This window comes from Desmodus rotundus, chromosome 6 (genome assembly GCF_022682495.2).
Source record: "Desmodus rotundus isolate HL8 chromosome 6, HLdesRot8A.1, whole genome shotgun sequence".
NCBI lineage: Eukaryota > Metazoa > Chordata > Mammalia > Chiroptera > Phyllostomidae > Desmodus > Desmodus rotundus.
In genome coordinates, this window is record NC_071392.1 from 63691846 (window position 1) to 63705075 (window position 13230).

Sequence of the window (13230 nt, forward strand, 5' to 3'; positions counted from 1 at the left end):
CTTCTCCCTCTGTCCTCCAAAGACAATCCTGTGCTCTTGTGCGGGGTAAGTTGCCTAGTATCTGCCACCCCAAGGCAGCTTAAGAACATGTCAGTGTTCCCTCCCAGGTTTATATGTTTTCTAAGGCTGCATGTGGATCCTCTGGGAATCCAAGTAATTGCAGGCATTAGCAACACAATCCAGGCCGTCTGTTTTCAGTCAGGGCTGTAACAACACTGCAACCTTTTCCCTAATAAACACATGGGCATTTGCCCTTGTTCCTGACAAAACACATAGGCATTAGAGCAAAGTTCCTGTGTCTGGTAACATTTAATTGTGCTAGTTCTCAACCTTCTCTACACCCACACACTCATGCACATTTATTCCAATGATTTCAAAGGCTGCTCAACATGCTGGAAATGTGTGTGAGAACAGTAAATGGAGTTTGAAATGTCCAGTCCCTCTTTCTGAATGTCTGGGTTTGGTACACAAATCAGGATTATAGAAGTGCTTGATTTTTTCAAATGTGCATTTGTTTATATTTGTTAGAATCATGAAAATAAACCAGGATCTCTATGCCAGTTTGTATGCTTTTCATAATAAATAATTGTCATTCATCCTTCTCCAATAACACATATTTGGCTTAAATTGGGAAAAGCTTTTCAAAAAGAATTCCCATTCTTTATCCACCAACTCCCAGATGCCATCTAGCACATGAGGAGCTCCCCAGAAAGGAGCAGAAAGCCAACCAGGGTTTCCAGGGAGCAAGGGGGAACAGCAACATAGACCAAAGGAGTGATTAAATTGAAAGGAGCATGGCATACTCTTGATTTTGTATAAAAAAAAGGAGAAATTTTGTCCCCAGGCCCTACCCCAGATCTGAGTCTGAAATGAGGCCCAAGCATCTGCATTTTTAAAAAGCACCCCACACTCACCCCACAGTTGATCCTTTGCCACGCTGCCCCTGCTGAGAACCCCTAGGAAAAGAGGAGCCCTGTGACAGTGCATTACAGTTTTCCACCAATGTGCTGCAAGAGGCACACTGGTGTGCTGCAAGAATTTTTAAAACATGCAACGCTTGCCTATTTAGTCAGGGGCACTGACCTCTTTTCCCTTAGATTGTCAGATTTAAAAAATGACAACAGCCAACTTAACTATAGCTGTTTGGTGTGAATGCATCAAAATTATACCTATTTTTTCTCAGATCAGCCAAAATATTTTTTCCAATGTGCCACAGAATTTTAGTAATTAGTTTATATGTGCCATGAGATTTTAAAAAATGTTCAAAATCACTGGTCTAGTACTGTTGAAAGTTAGTTCAATGACTAACCTGAATGTCATAACTTTCAGGTTCGTCATTGCGCTCAGATGTCAAAATGAGGACATGTACACTCTCTCTTTTTCTTTTTTTTATTATTTACTTTTTAATTTTTTATATTTTAAGTATACTTTATTGATTATGCTATTATAGTTTTCCCAATTTTTCCCACTTTATCCCCCTCCACCCTGTACCCCTCAACCCTCCAGCTTTCCCCCCTCTTAGTTCATGTTCACAGGTTGTACATATAAGTTCTTTGACTTCTCTGTTTCCTACATCATTCTTAACCTCCCCCCATCTCTTTTATGACTACCAATTATGCTTCTTATTCCTGTACCTTTCCCCCTCTCTTCTTCCCCTCCTCTTCCCCACTGAAAACCCTCCATGGGATGTCCATTTCTCTGATTCTGTTCCTGTTCTAGTTGTTTGCTTATTTTTGTTTTTGTTGGGTTTTTTTTTAGGTTCAGTTGTTGATAGTTGTGAGTTTGTTGTCATTTTACTGTTCATAATTTTTTATCTTCTTCAATTTCTTAGATAAGTCCCTTTAACTTTTCATATACCAAGGGCTTGGTCATGATGCCCTTATACCAATGGCATAAGTCCCTTTAACTTGACCTTATCTCGGAAGCACTCTATCTGTCCATCCATTCTAAACGAAAGCTTTGCTGGATAGAATAATCTTAGATGGAGGTCCTTGCCTTTCATGACTTCAAATACTTCTTTCCAGCCCCTTCTTGCCTGTAAGGTTTCTTTTGAGAAATCAGCTGATAGCCTTATGGGCACTCCTTTGTAGGTAACTGTTTCCTTTTCTCTTGATGCTTTTAAGATTTTCTCTTTGATGGGTAACTTAATGATGATGTGTCTTGGTGTTTTCCTTTTTGGGTCCAACTTCTTTGGGACTCTCTGAGCTTCTTGGACTTGCTGGAAGTCTATTTCATTCACCAGATTGAGGAAGTTTTCCTTCATTATTTATTCAAATAAGTTTTCCATTTCTTGCTCTTGTTCTTCTTCTCCTTCTGGCACCCCTATGATTCAGATATTGGAACATTTAAAGTTATACCAGAGGTTCCTAAGCCTCTCTTCATTTTTCTGAATTCTTGTTTCTTCAGTTGGATGTTTATTTCTTCCTTTTGTTCCAAATTGTTGATTTGAGTTCTGGTTTCCTTTCCTTCACTGTTGGTTCCCTGTATATTTTGCTGTATTTCACTTTGGGTAGCCTTAATTTGTTCTTTCATTTTGCGACCAAGCTCAATCAGTTCTGTGAGCATCTTAATTATCAGGATTTTGAACTGTCCATCAGATAGATTGGCTATCTCTTCATTGCTTAGCTCTTTCACTGGAGTTTTGCTCTGTCCTTTCATTTGGGCCCTATTTCTTTGTCTCAGTGCACTGGTCTAGTTGGTCTGGTTGACTGTTTCTTTAATTACTTGGTTGTTGGAGTTCCATGCAGTTTGATTTTTCTGGCACTTCTGGTTGTTTATTGTTTTTAGATTGGTTGTTATCCTCATTTTGGTTGTGCAAGGAAGTGAAGGGTTTCTACCTATACCTCCATCTTGGCTGGAACTCAGATGTACACTTTCTATGCCAACCAAGAGGAAATAGCTACTGCACCACTTAGGAATACTTTCTGCTATAGGTAACTAAAAATCTAAATAGCTCTGGCTTAAAAATAAGTGTGTATATGTCACATCAGGAAAAGTCTAAAGATGAACAGCTATTGGCATTGTTTTTACAGCTTGATAATGGCAGGAGTAGCACCTTTTATTCTTTTGACCTTTTAATAATGCATGTACCTCATGGTCACAAGATGACTTCTTTATATTAAGGCTACATATCATATTCTGAGCAGAATGAAAGAGGCAAAGAGCCCCACTATATGCTTCTGTCTCTTTGCAGAAGGAAGATAAAGCTTTCTTTGAGGTCCTGTCCAGCAGATTTCCATTTATATCTCATTGGCCAGAACTGGGTCACATGCCTACCATAAGCCAATCACTCACCAAGGAGACTAACATTACCATGGCAATATAAATCAGCTATGACTTATCTCTGAGATCAGAGAATTGTTGCTGTTACCTGGTAATGAAGATTCTGTTGGTATAAAAGTAGAACTTGATGTTGGACACACAACACACAAGTCTTCTATAAACATCTTGTGTGTTATTTATGTTTCCTGTATATCCAACACAATCACAACTTCTACTGAGTTTAAAAGATAATTTCCCATAGAAACATAATATGCAAGCATCATTGCTAATGAAATCCTAGATGTACTTAAAGTTTCCTTCTTGAAAATTCCTTATTCAGAATAAAATATCCAGATTTTGAGACACAAAAATGACCCCATGTATTTTTTTAATCTTGTGTACACATAAAATGTTTTTTAAATATTGCCATCAGATATATTGAACAAGATGAAATCTTCTGAGGCTTACTGTATTAGCCCAGTCTTGTCAAAACACAACAAGACAGATAGTTTTTCCTGACGTCTGTTGCAAGATCGTTAACTTGTGTTTCCGAAATTGTAGCATCATAGGTCATTGTTGCACAAAGGTTTTTAATGCCATTTATAAAAATCTAGTAATATAAACTGTTAACTTCTTCTAAAGCATCTATTAAGACACAGACATACTACTAAAGCACATGCCTTTGATCTTGAGATCTACATAACAATTCTTGCCAGAAGTACAACTTGTACCATAGACTACGGAACAGAAAATAAGTTCTTGGAGCAGTAGCTCAACTTCATCTGAGGGATCCTATTCTAAGAAACTAAATGACACATGCACTTCTTGTGTTTTTGTTTGTTTGTTTTTGTTTTTAAAGCAAATCCTGATTCCCTATTCTGCTCCAAATATACATGACCAGGTAAAGTTCTGCTCCAGGTCAGACCCGCCCTCCTGTAAGGCATAAGAGGAATGAATCTCTGAGTGAATAGAACTTCAGAGTGATAGTTTTGATGAGAAATAAATCAAACCAGTGATGTATGGGAACCATGAGCACATTGGGGATTGTCAGAGAGAGACACCACCATTCACTCAACAGTAGACCTGCAGGACCTCTTGAGAGCAAGATGATGTTCACAAATGGAAGCAAACCTAGATGCCTTTTGCATTGGCTATGGAATGTAGCAGCCAGACTCACTGAAGATATGTGGTGGTAGCTGAAGTAGTAATGGAAGAGCCCAGGACAGTTTCTAAGCCTGAATTCCAATCCTGAGTCTGCCCTTCAATGGGAAGGTAACCTTGATGCAGCCATATGACGACTTTGGCCATCAATTTTTCTATCTCAAAGTGAGACTCCATTTCAGCTTGAAATATCTGTGAATCTGCTGAAGCAACTTTATTTCGATTGATGTGGAATTTGAACTTCCCTTAAATGGAATGACTGATTACTAGCAGAACTTTTAGGTTTCAGTGCCTTATCAATATATGTAAAAAGGTACAATGAGGATATTTTAGTTTAAAATTTCCTCCAGTTTTCTTCACCTTGGATAGATGTACAGAAATGTTTGTGCTCATGTTATGAAAAGGACATTCTCCCAACCTCACACAAAGATACCTTACAAGCCGATGTCTGTTAGAAGGCAATTAGAAACTTACAGGAAACCTAGAGATATGAATGGAGTAGGCAGAGAAGGGACATCAGGAGAGAGATGTAAGTTCCTAGGGAAATTGTGTGAAGCACAGGGCTGGACCTACGCCTGGGAATCAGGAAGTTAGAGTTCTAATTTCAGCTTTTCCACTGATTCACTTGGGACCTTGAGAATGTCTGGCTCATTTTAATTGTTTGGTGCCTCAGTTTCCTTATCTGCCAATTAGAGTGAGAGTCCTTGGCTGGGTGCCCAGGATTGTGAGAACATACTGTGCAGGGCCATGAAAATACAACCAGTCCCCAAAATGGAAAACATCCTAGATACTAGACGTCCTAACTTAAAATGGAAATGTTAACAAGACTAATTCCTTTAATAATCAAAATGTGAATGTGTTAGGAAGCATATCTATCTGGGTGAAAATTAAGCAAATAAGACTATTATAAGGGTGTGTCACCCTGGGAATACATGAGCAAAAAGAGATCAGACCTGAAGAGGGATATGTTCCAGGTTTGCCACTTGGCATTTGTGTGACCTTGAATAATAGCTTAACCTCCCAGTGTATCCTCATCTGTAAAATGGGAATAATGGCATTCATGCCAGAGGATTGTGGTAAGGATAACTATAAATGGAAGTTAGTTCTTTTGAGCCACTGGTGGGGTTTGAAGTCACAGCCACTGTGTACTTTGTAGTTGATGGTTTCTCTTGTTACAATTGTCACCCAGACAATTTTAGTCACCCAGAGCAAGGAATTTTTAACACTATCATCTATTGAGCATTTATGATATAGTAGTGCTCTATCCCCATGCTAAGGGCTTTACTTAAATTATCTCATGTACTCCTCTCAGAAACCTATTACTACTCCTGACAGGAAAATGGAGGTGGAGAAAAACCAAGCTTTATTTCTGGCTTCATTGTCTTTCCTTAACGTGCCTTGCTTTCTTTTTCTCATCTACATCTAATTGGCTGTTAGTATTCTCTTAAGGCACCTTAATTTTTCAAGACTAAAGCAGCAACTGACTGAATATGTTTATATAATATGTTATTTTTGTCATGTTGTTGTCCAACCCTGGAGACTTGCCCTGAATATCATGAGGATAAATCATGATCACTGGCAGTCTCTGGAAAGAACTGAAAAAAGCCATCCTGAAATTTTCTAAGCAACTTAAAGCTTTAGGATTTCCATTATGGTCATTGCTAAAAAGCATTTATATTTATGCATAGAAAAATAAAATTATTATCAAGAAATCTTATACACAGGCATATGTTCAGAAATCTTCACTAATAACCAATTATATATATGATGTATATGACCTTGTTGTAATGCTGTCCTCAGACACTGCACTGAGGGAATTCTTACAGTTACCACAAGGGTTAAATTCAGCAAGTTCTTTGTTATTAATTGTGAAATTAATAATTGTGAAATACTAAAATTTGCCTCAGATAAACTTTTAAAATATTTTTTAAAGCAATGTGATATTGAAGAAAGAATTGATACCTTTGGGGCCAGACTCAAAACTCAAATCCACCTCTTACTTAACTGGACAATTTAACATTTTGAACCTCATATTTTTCTATAAAATGGAACTATTACTAAGTTTCTGTGAGTTAAATGAGAATAGTGTCTGATCATAACAGCCAATCAACAAATGTTGGTGACTCTCTCTTCCCATGGAAACGAATCTCAAGGCAGATGTGCTTCAAGTCTGGTCTGTAAAGAAATAGGAATTCTCTGCTGCAGTAAAGTCCTTCCCAACTCCATTGGTAACTGACCCTTTATTTTCAAATAAAAGTAATGTACTTTTGTACACTGTATACTCAAAACATATATACCCATTTCAGGGCATTTATGGACCACCATTGCCCATCCTTTGACCCAAAGTATGAATGCCTGCTTTAGTGCATTAATTTTGACTTCACCAAATCTCCTTACAAAACAAAGTCATTTTTAAAAAATAAAATTATCTGGATATCTTGCAGTTGAATGAAGGAAAACTGCAGGCCTTTATTTTTGATAGTTTTGAGGAAATGCAGTGTTAGAACAAAACCCCATAGTAGATAATTAAGTAAATTGCACAGAAACTTTATTAAAGGATTGATCTGACTTGCTACATATTTCATACATATTTTTAAAAAACAAAAGTTAATGGTTACTTCTGAGTCTAGATCTAAATGAGCAGAGAAAAATTAGAATGACAATAAATCTATAAGTTCATTTACATAATTGGGGACATATCATTTTTATATATTACATTATTGGGACATTGGACAATAGATCGAGAAACAGGATGTTATAGAAAATATACTTTAACTATTGATAAGCATCATGCACCTTTTCCAAACAATGTTTTATTGCATTGACTCCAGGGTGGTTTCTTGGCACTGAGAGGCTCCATGGAATCACCGAGTTTTTATTCCCTAATCCTAAACTTGGCGGTAATGTTGCTGCTAGCAGTCGTCAACTTGTTTGGGGATCTACTTTGATCCGTTCATATATCTGCCAACACCAAGCAGTTGAGCTGGCTCTGTCCCACTCTTTTGGGGGTAATTTTTTTAATCCTATGCTTCGGTTTTTGTCTATATAAGTCCTTCTAGGGGGATAAAATCTGAAAATTAATTGTTTAGGTGAACATGTGCTATGAGAGAGAATGCTATTGAGGAAAGGGTCAAGTTTGCATTCTGGCCCTACCTTCTTAAAATGACAACCTACACTCCCAGATGGCATGGAAACAGTGCATGAAGTAGCACTTGGTAACTACTGAGTGCTATGTGACTGCAAACTCATTTGATTACTACCTAGTGGTCACCCAAAAAAGACTACTAGAGGATTCATTTAGGGAGGACCTCTGATATTTGCATCTATCCTTATTGAAAACTTTACTGTTTAATTCAAAAGTGAAGTTTTCTCTTAACATTTTTAACTGCCTTCCTTTCTAACTTTCCTCTTGTCGTTAATGTCACCCCTGTTCTCCCTAAAAAGCAAATTAAAAACTCAAAACTCATTCTAGGTTTTCTCTATGCCAACCTTGAAGTAACCAAGCTCTATGGATTCTTTCTTTAATATGCCTAAAATTCATGCTTCTCTTTTCTTTTCTTTTTCTTTTCTCCATCGCCACTATTTCAGCTGTGGACCTACCATTTCAAACTTGGGACATAGCAATAATCTTTCTGCCCTGAGTCTCTTTTCCCTTTTCCCCAACCTCCGCACAGCTGTCAAATTCATCTTGATAAATGACTGCACTGATTGTGGCTGCAGGCTGCATTCTCCTGCTCCGATGTCTTTAATAGACTCCCCCCCACTCCCTCCCCCCGACACACACTGTAAGTAAAAAAAATTGAGTCTAGCCTCAACCTGCCATTTCAGCCATGGCCACACAGGTCTATCTGCCCATGGCACTTACTGTATTATCCTTCCTTATTCCTGGAGCATTGCTCACACCATTTCCAAGGCCCCTTCTTCTTTCCTCTCCAAATCATACCCCATTTCCCAAGCCTTGCTCAAGACCCACCACCCTACAGCTCACAATGATCTAATTTACTGAAGAAATTCTAACAGGGGAATATTCAAAGAGTCAGTAATCAATTAACTAACTATGCCTTAACATTGTGCGTGTAGTTGTCTCAGAGTGCAATTAACTTAGATCACGTCATTTACTGAGCACCTTGCATACTTATCCACGTTGCCAGGTTTTACTTGAAGGCAGGAATTTTATCATATCCATTTGCTTTCCCCTAGAGCATGGTTCTCAACCTTTCACATGATCAAAAAACAACTGGAAAACATGTTAACCGTTCTGGTTTCCACCCACAGTGATGCAGTAAGATCTGGGTGGGGCCCAAATATCTGTTTTCCTAAGAAGTTCAAAGTGATGCTGATGCTACTGGGTGCCTTCAAGCATCTCACATTATGCATAAAACTCTCTTAAATATTTACGGATACTCAGTAGTGGTTTTTTCTCCTTTCTACTATTTCATGCTCATATTCTGTTATTTCTTCCTTTTAGATTGATTTTGAAGATGTGATTGCAGAACCAGAAGGGGCGCACAGTTTCGATGGCATCTGGAAGGCCAGCTTCACTACCTTCACTGTGACAAAGTATTGGTTTTACCGTTTGCTGTCTGCGCTCTTTGGCATCCCAATGGCACTTATCTGGGGCATTTACTTCGCCATCGTTTCTTTCCTGCACATCTGGGTAGTTGTACCGTACATCAAGAGTTTCCTGATTGAGATTCAATGCATCAGCCGTGTCTATTCCATCTGCGTCCACACCTTCTGTGACCCACTCTTTGAGGCTTTTGGCAAAATATTCAGCAATATCCGCATCAACATGCAGAAAGAAATATAAATAACTTTTTAAGGATAGAAGTATACCTGATTCTTTTTCTCCTTTTAATTTTCTTGGTGCCAATTTCAAGGTTTAAGTTGCTAGTATAGCAAAAATATATGAATGAATTTTCCTGGTTCATAACAAAGAAAATCATTATTTCAGTTTTCATAACTATTATTTGTCTCTACTGAGCTATTTCATCTATTGTTTTTGGTGATCCGAATTTTTTTAACTCATTTAAAATGTTTTCCTTATATTTTTATTTGCATGTGGGTCATTGTTTTATTGGCTGAGATAGGAACCTATTGCTGAAAGATAATTTGAGAGAAACATGAAGAACCAATGACCTCAACTGCCTATTCTAAAATGATCATTTTATGGTAAGGGAAGAATTTCAGGCTATGGCCATTGATTGTACAGGTATGTGGCTGGTTCTAAACAAATTCTTCCCTCACCATCTAAAGTGTTAGTGGGTTGCTGCCATTCATTTTAATGATTCAGTGGGATCTAGTGATCTTCATCAAATTACAAAACATATTCTGCATTCACACCATCTAATGCCTTACCCTTCCTTAAATTTTAACCTGTGGTATTTTCTGTGCTTGAATATTTTTGTTACATAGAAAATGACACCTAAGTGCCTTCCTGTTCTTCCTATTTTCCTTCTCAAATAGGGTCCAACTAGTCAACTTTCATTAGGGAAGCAACTTCCGTGGACACCAAACTTAGAAAATTTATTACGTTGTTCTCCACACTTATGTCTGACTCTGAGAAGTCAGATGAAGTTCGTGTCTGCACTTGATCATGCACCATCTTTATCCATATTGAGTATGGTCCACATCAGCCCCATAAAATGAATTAAAGTGGACAAATGAGGCTAAGTCCTCTCTGGGCTGGCAGGAATAAAAGCCAACTTTCCCTGCCTCTCATCAGCTGAATGAGGTCACCATGTCTATTCAGCTTCGTTTGTTTCAGAGAATAATCATGCTTTCCTGACTCCAAACTAATCCATCACTGGGGTGTTTTAGTGGCTGAACATTGTGTTCTCTTTTCAGCTGATCAGTGGGCCTCCTGAGAAGGGCTCATAAAATGGAGGCCATTGTGTGAAACTGTCAGTGTTGTTGCAAGTGTGACCCCTTCAAAGTAAGGCACTTGCAACCGTCTATTATGCTGTGACACATGGCCCCTCTTCCTGCCAGGAGCTTTGGACCTAATCCAAGCATCACTTTGCTCAGAGAGAAGATGGGGGAGGAGACAGTAATTAAAGACTGAAGTAGTTTTGCTGGAATAAAGTCAAATTCTTCTAAACTCAAACTGAGGAATGTTACCTGTAACCTGAGTCATACAGAAGCTGCCTGGTGCCTCCAAAGGCTTTTTATTCCTCCTGCTCATATTAAGATTCTGTCCTTGGGGAATTTACTTTTAACCTTCAGTTATGCTTTTACTTTTCATTTCATATACCTGTTGGAATTCTGTTTTACCATTTTTTTTTTTTGCCTCTTACACTTTTCCTGACACGTTATTTAACTACTTGTTACCTACTTTGAACTTTTGCATTTAAAACAGACACTGGCATGGACATAGTTTTACTTTTAATCTGTGTACGTACTACATGTACTATACTGCATACTTGTTAAATGTAAAGATATTTTTATCTTTATATGGGGAAAATCACCTGGGAAATTGCTTTATGATTCAGTCTGTAAACTGTGTATCCCAAGACATGTCTGTTCTACATATAATCTCAGTCTCTTGTGCAAATTATGTGCTGGTCCAAAGGTTGCTAAAATTTTATATGCCTACTGATATATTTTACACTTTTTTATCCTGCATGCCCTGTAAAGCTTATGTCTACACAATAAAAATATTTAACAGTTCTACAGTCAGCTTTATTGTTTTTCCCGAAAACAGACGTATTTGTGTCAGTGCCTGTGTGTGTAGTGTCATGCACATGGTGGGTGTGTACATCTGTAGGGTGATTGTGGGAGGTAGGAGTCTTCCACTGTTCAAATATTACCATTGTAATCATTCCCATGTAAGTGGGATCTTTCTTTGAAGGCCATTGCCATCATGAGTTACTTTAGATAAAAGTTATAATTCATAAGCAAGATTTAACTGTTTGCACAATGCTTTATTGTATGTCATCTAATGTGAGCCCCTAACAACTTTGTGTGATGGACATTCATAGTCTCCTTCAGTAAGTGACACATAAGACATTTTGCCATGTCTTAATGTTACAGAACAGGGGAGAACCAAGATGGCGGCGTAGGTAGACACACTGCGCCTCCTCGCACAACCAGAACTGACAGAGAATCGAACAGCAAGGGGGACCAACACCAAGAAAATAGAAAATAACCATTCATCCAGACTGGTAGGAGAGGCGGAGACGGGCACCGGGGTGGAGAGGACTCGCGTGGCTGTGGCGGGACTGAGACTGGCGGAGTGTGGGACAAATGGCGCAGGCAGTCTGAGCTCTAGCAGACCCTGCGACCCCACATTTGCAGATAAACCCAGAGGGCCGGACTCAGAGCGGCGGAGAACGGGGCAGGCAGAGCAGCGGGTAGCACTCCGCGGCACCACATTCGCCCACAGATAAACCCGACAAACAGCAGGGAGCGAAGCAGACCGCATAACCCAGGGCTCCAGCTCAGGGAAATAAAGCCTCAAACCTCTGATTGAAAACGCCCGTGGGGGTTGGGGCGGCAGCAGGAGAGACTCCCAGCCTCACAGGAGAGGTCATTGGAGAGACCCACAGGGGTCTAGGGCGTCCACAGGCCCACCCACTCGGGAACCAGCACCAGAGTGGCCCAGTTTGATTGTGGGTATCGGAGTGAAAGATTGAAATCCGGAGGAGAGTGAGGCGGGCGCCATTGCTCCCACTCGGCCCCTCCCGCACGTACAGCGTCACAGCTTAGCGACCAGCGCAACCCCGCCCCAGTGAACACCTAAGGCTCCGCCCCTTAAAGTAACAGACGCTCCAAGACAAAAACAAAAAAAAATGGCCCAAATGACAGAACACTTCAAAGCTCCAGAAAAAATACAACTAAGCGAGGAAGAGATAGCCAACCTATCGGATGCACAGTTCAAAGCACTGGTTATCAATATGCTCACAGACTTGGTTGAATCTATTCGAAAAACAGATGAAAAAATGAAGCCTATGCTAAGAGAAACAAAGGAAAATGTACAGGGAACCAATAGTGATGCGAAGGAAACTGGGACTCAAATCAATGGTGTGGACCAGAAGGAAGAAACAAACATCCAACCACAAAAGAATGAAGAAACAAGAACTTGGAAAAATGAGGAGAGGCTTAGGAACCTCCCGGACGCCTTGAAACGTTCCAACATCCGAATTATAGGGGTGCCAGAAGGAGAAGAAGAAGAACAAAAAATTGAAAACTTATTTGAACAAATAATGAAGGAGAACTTCCCTAATCTGGCAAAGGAAATAGACTTCCGGGAAGTCCAGGAAGCTCAGAGAGTCCCAAAGAAGCTGGACCCAAGGAGGAACACGCCAAGGCACATCATAATTACATTACCCAAGATTAAATGCAAGGACCTACATCCAAGATTACTGTATCCAGCAAAGCTATCACTTAGAATGGAAGGGAAGATCAAGTGCTTCTCAGATAAGGTCAAGTTAAAGAAGTTCATCATCACCAAGCCCTTATTATATGAAATGTTAAAGGGAGTTACCTAAGAAAAAGAAGATCAAAAATAGGAACAGTAAAACTGACAGCAAACTCACAGTTATTAACGGCCACACATAAAACAAAAACGAGAGCAAACTAGTCAAACAACTAGAACATGAGGGTTGTCATTAAGGGAGTGGAAGGGGGAGAGAGGGGGAAAGGTACAAAGAATAAGTAGCATAGATGATAGGTGGAAAATAGACAGGGGGAGGGTAAAAATAGTGTAGGAAATGTAGAAGCCAAAGAACTTATAAGTATGACCTATGGACATGAACTATAGGGGGGGAATGTGGGAGGGAGGGGGGTGGGCAGGATGGAGTGGAGTGG

At 39.4% G+C, this 13230-nt stretch overlaps 1 protein-coding gene across 4 annotated transcripts in view; it reads left to right on the plus strand.

Annotated features, from left to right (window-relative positions):
- Positions 1-11091, plus strand: part of CAV1 (caveolin 1) — a 32740-nt gene extending 21649 nt beyond the window's left edge. For all 4 annotated transcript variants that reach the window (XM_024555774.2, XM_024555775.4, XM_045191589.3 and 1 more), the window contains exon 3: positions 8891-11091. In XM_024555774.2, coding sequence (XP_024411542.1) covers positions 8891-9232 — 342 coding nt within the window. In that variant the 3' untranslated portion in view covers positions 9233-11091. The remainder of the gene's footprint in view (positions 1-8890) is intronic.
- Positions 11092-13230: the final 2139 nt, after the last annotated feature.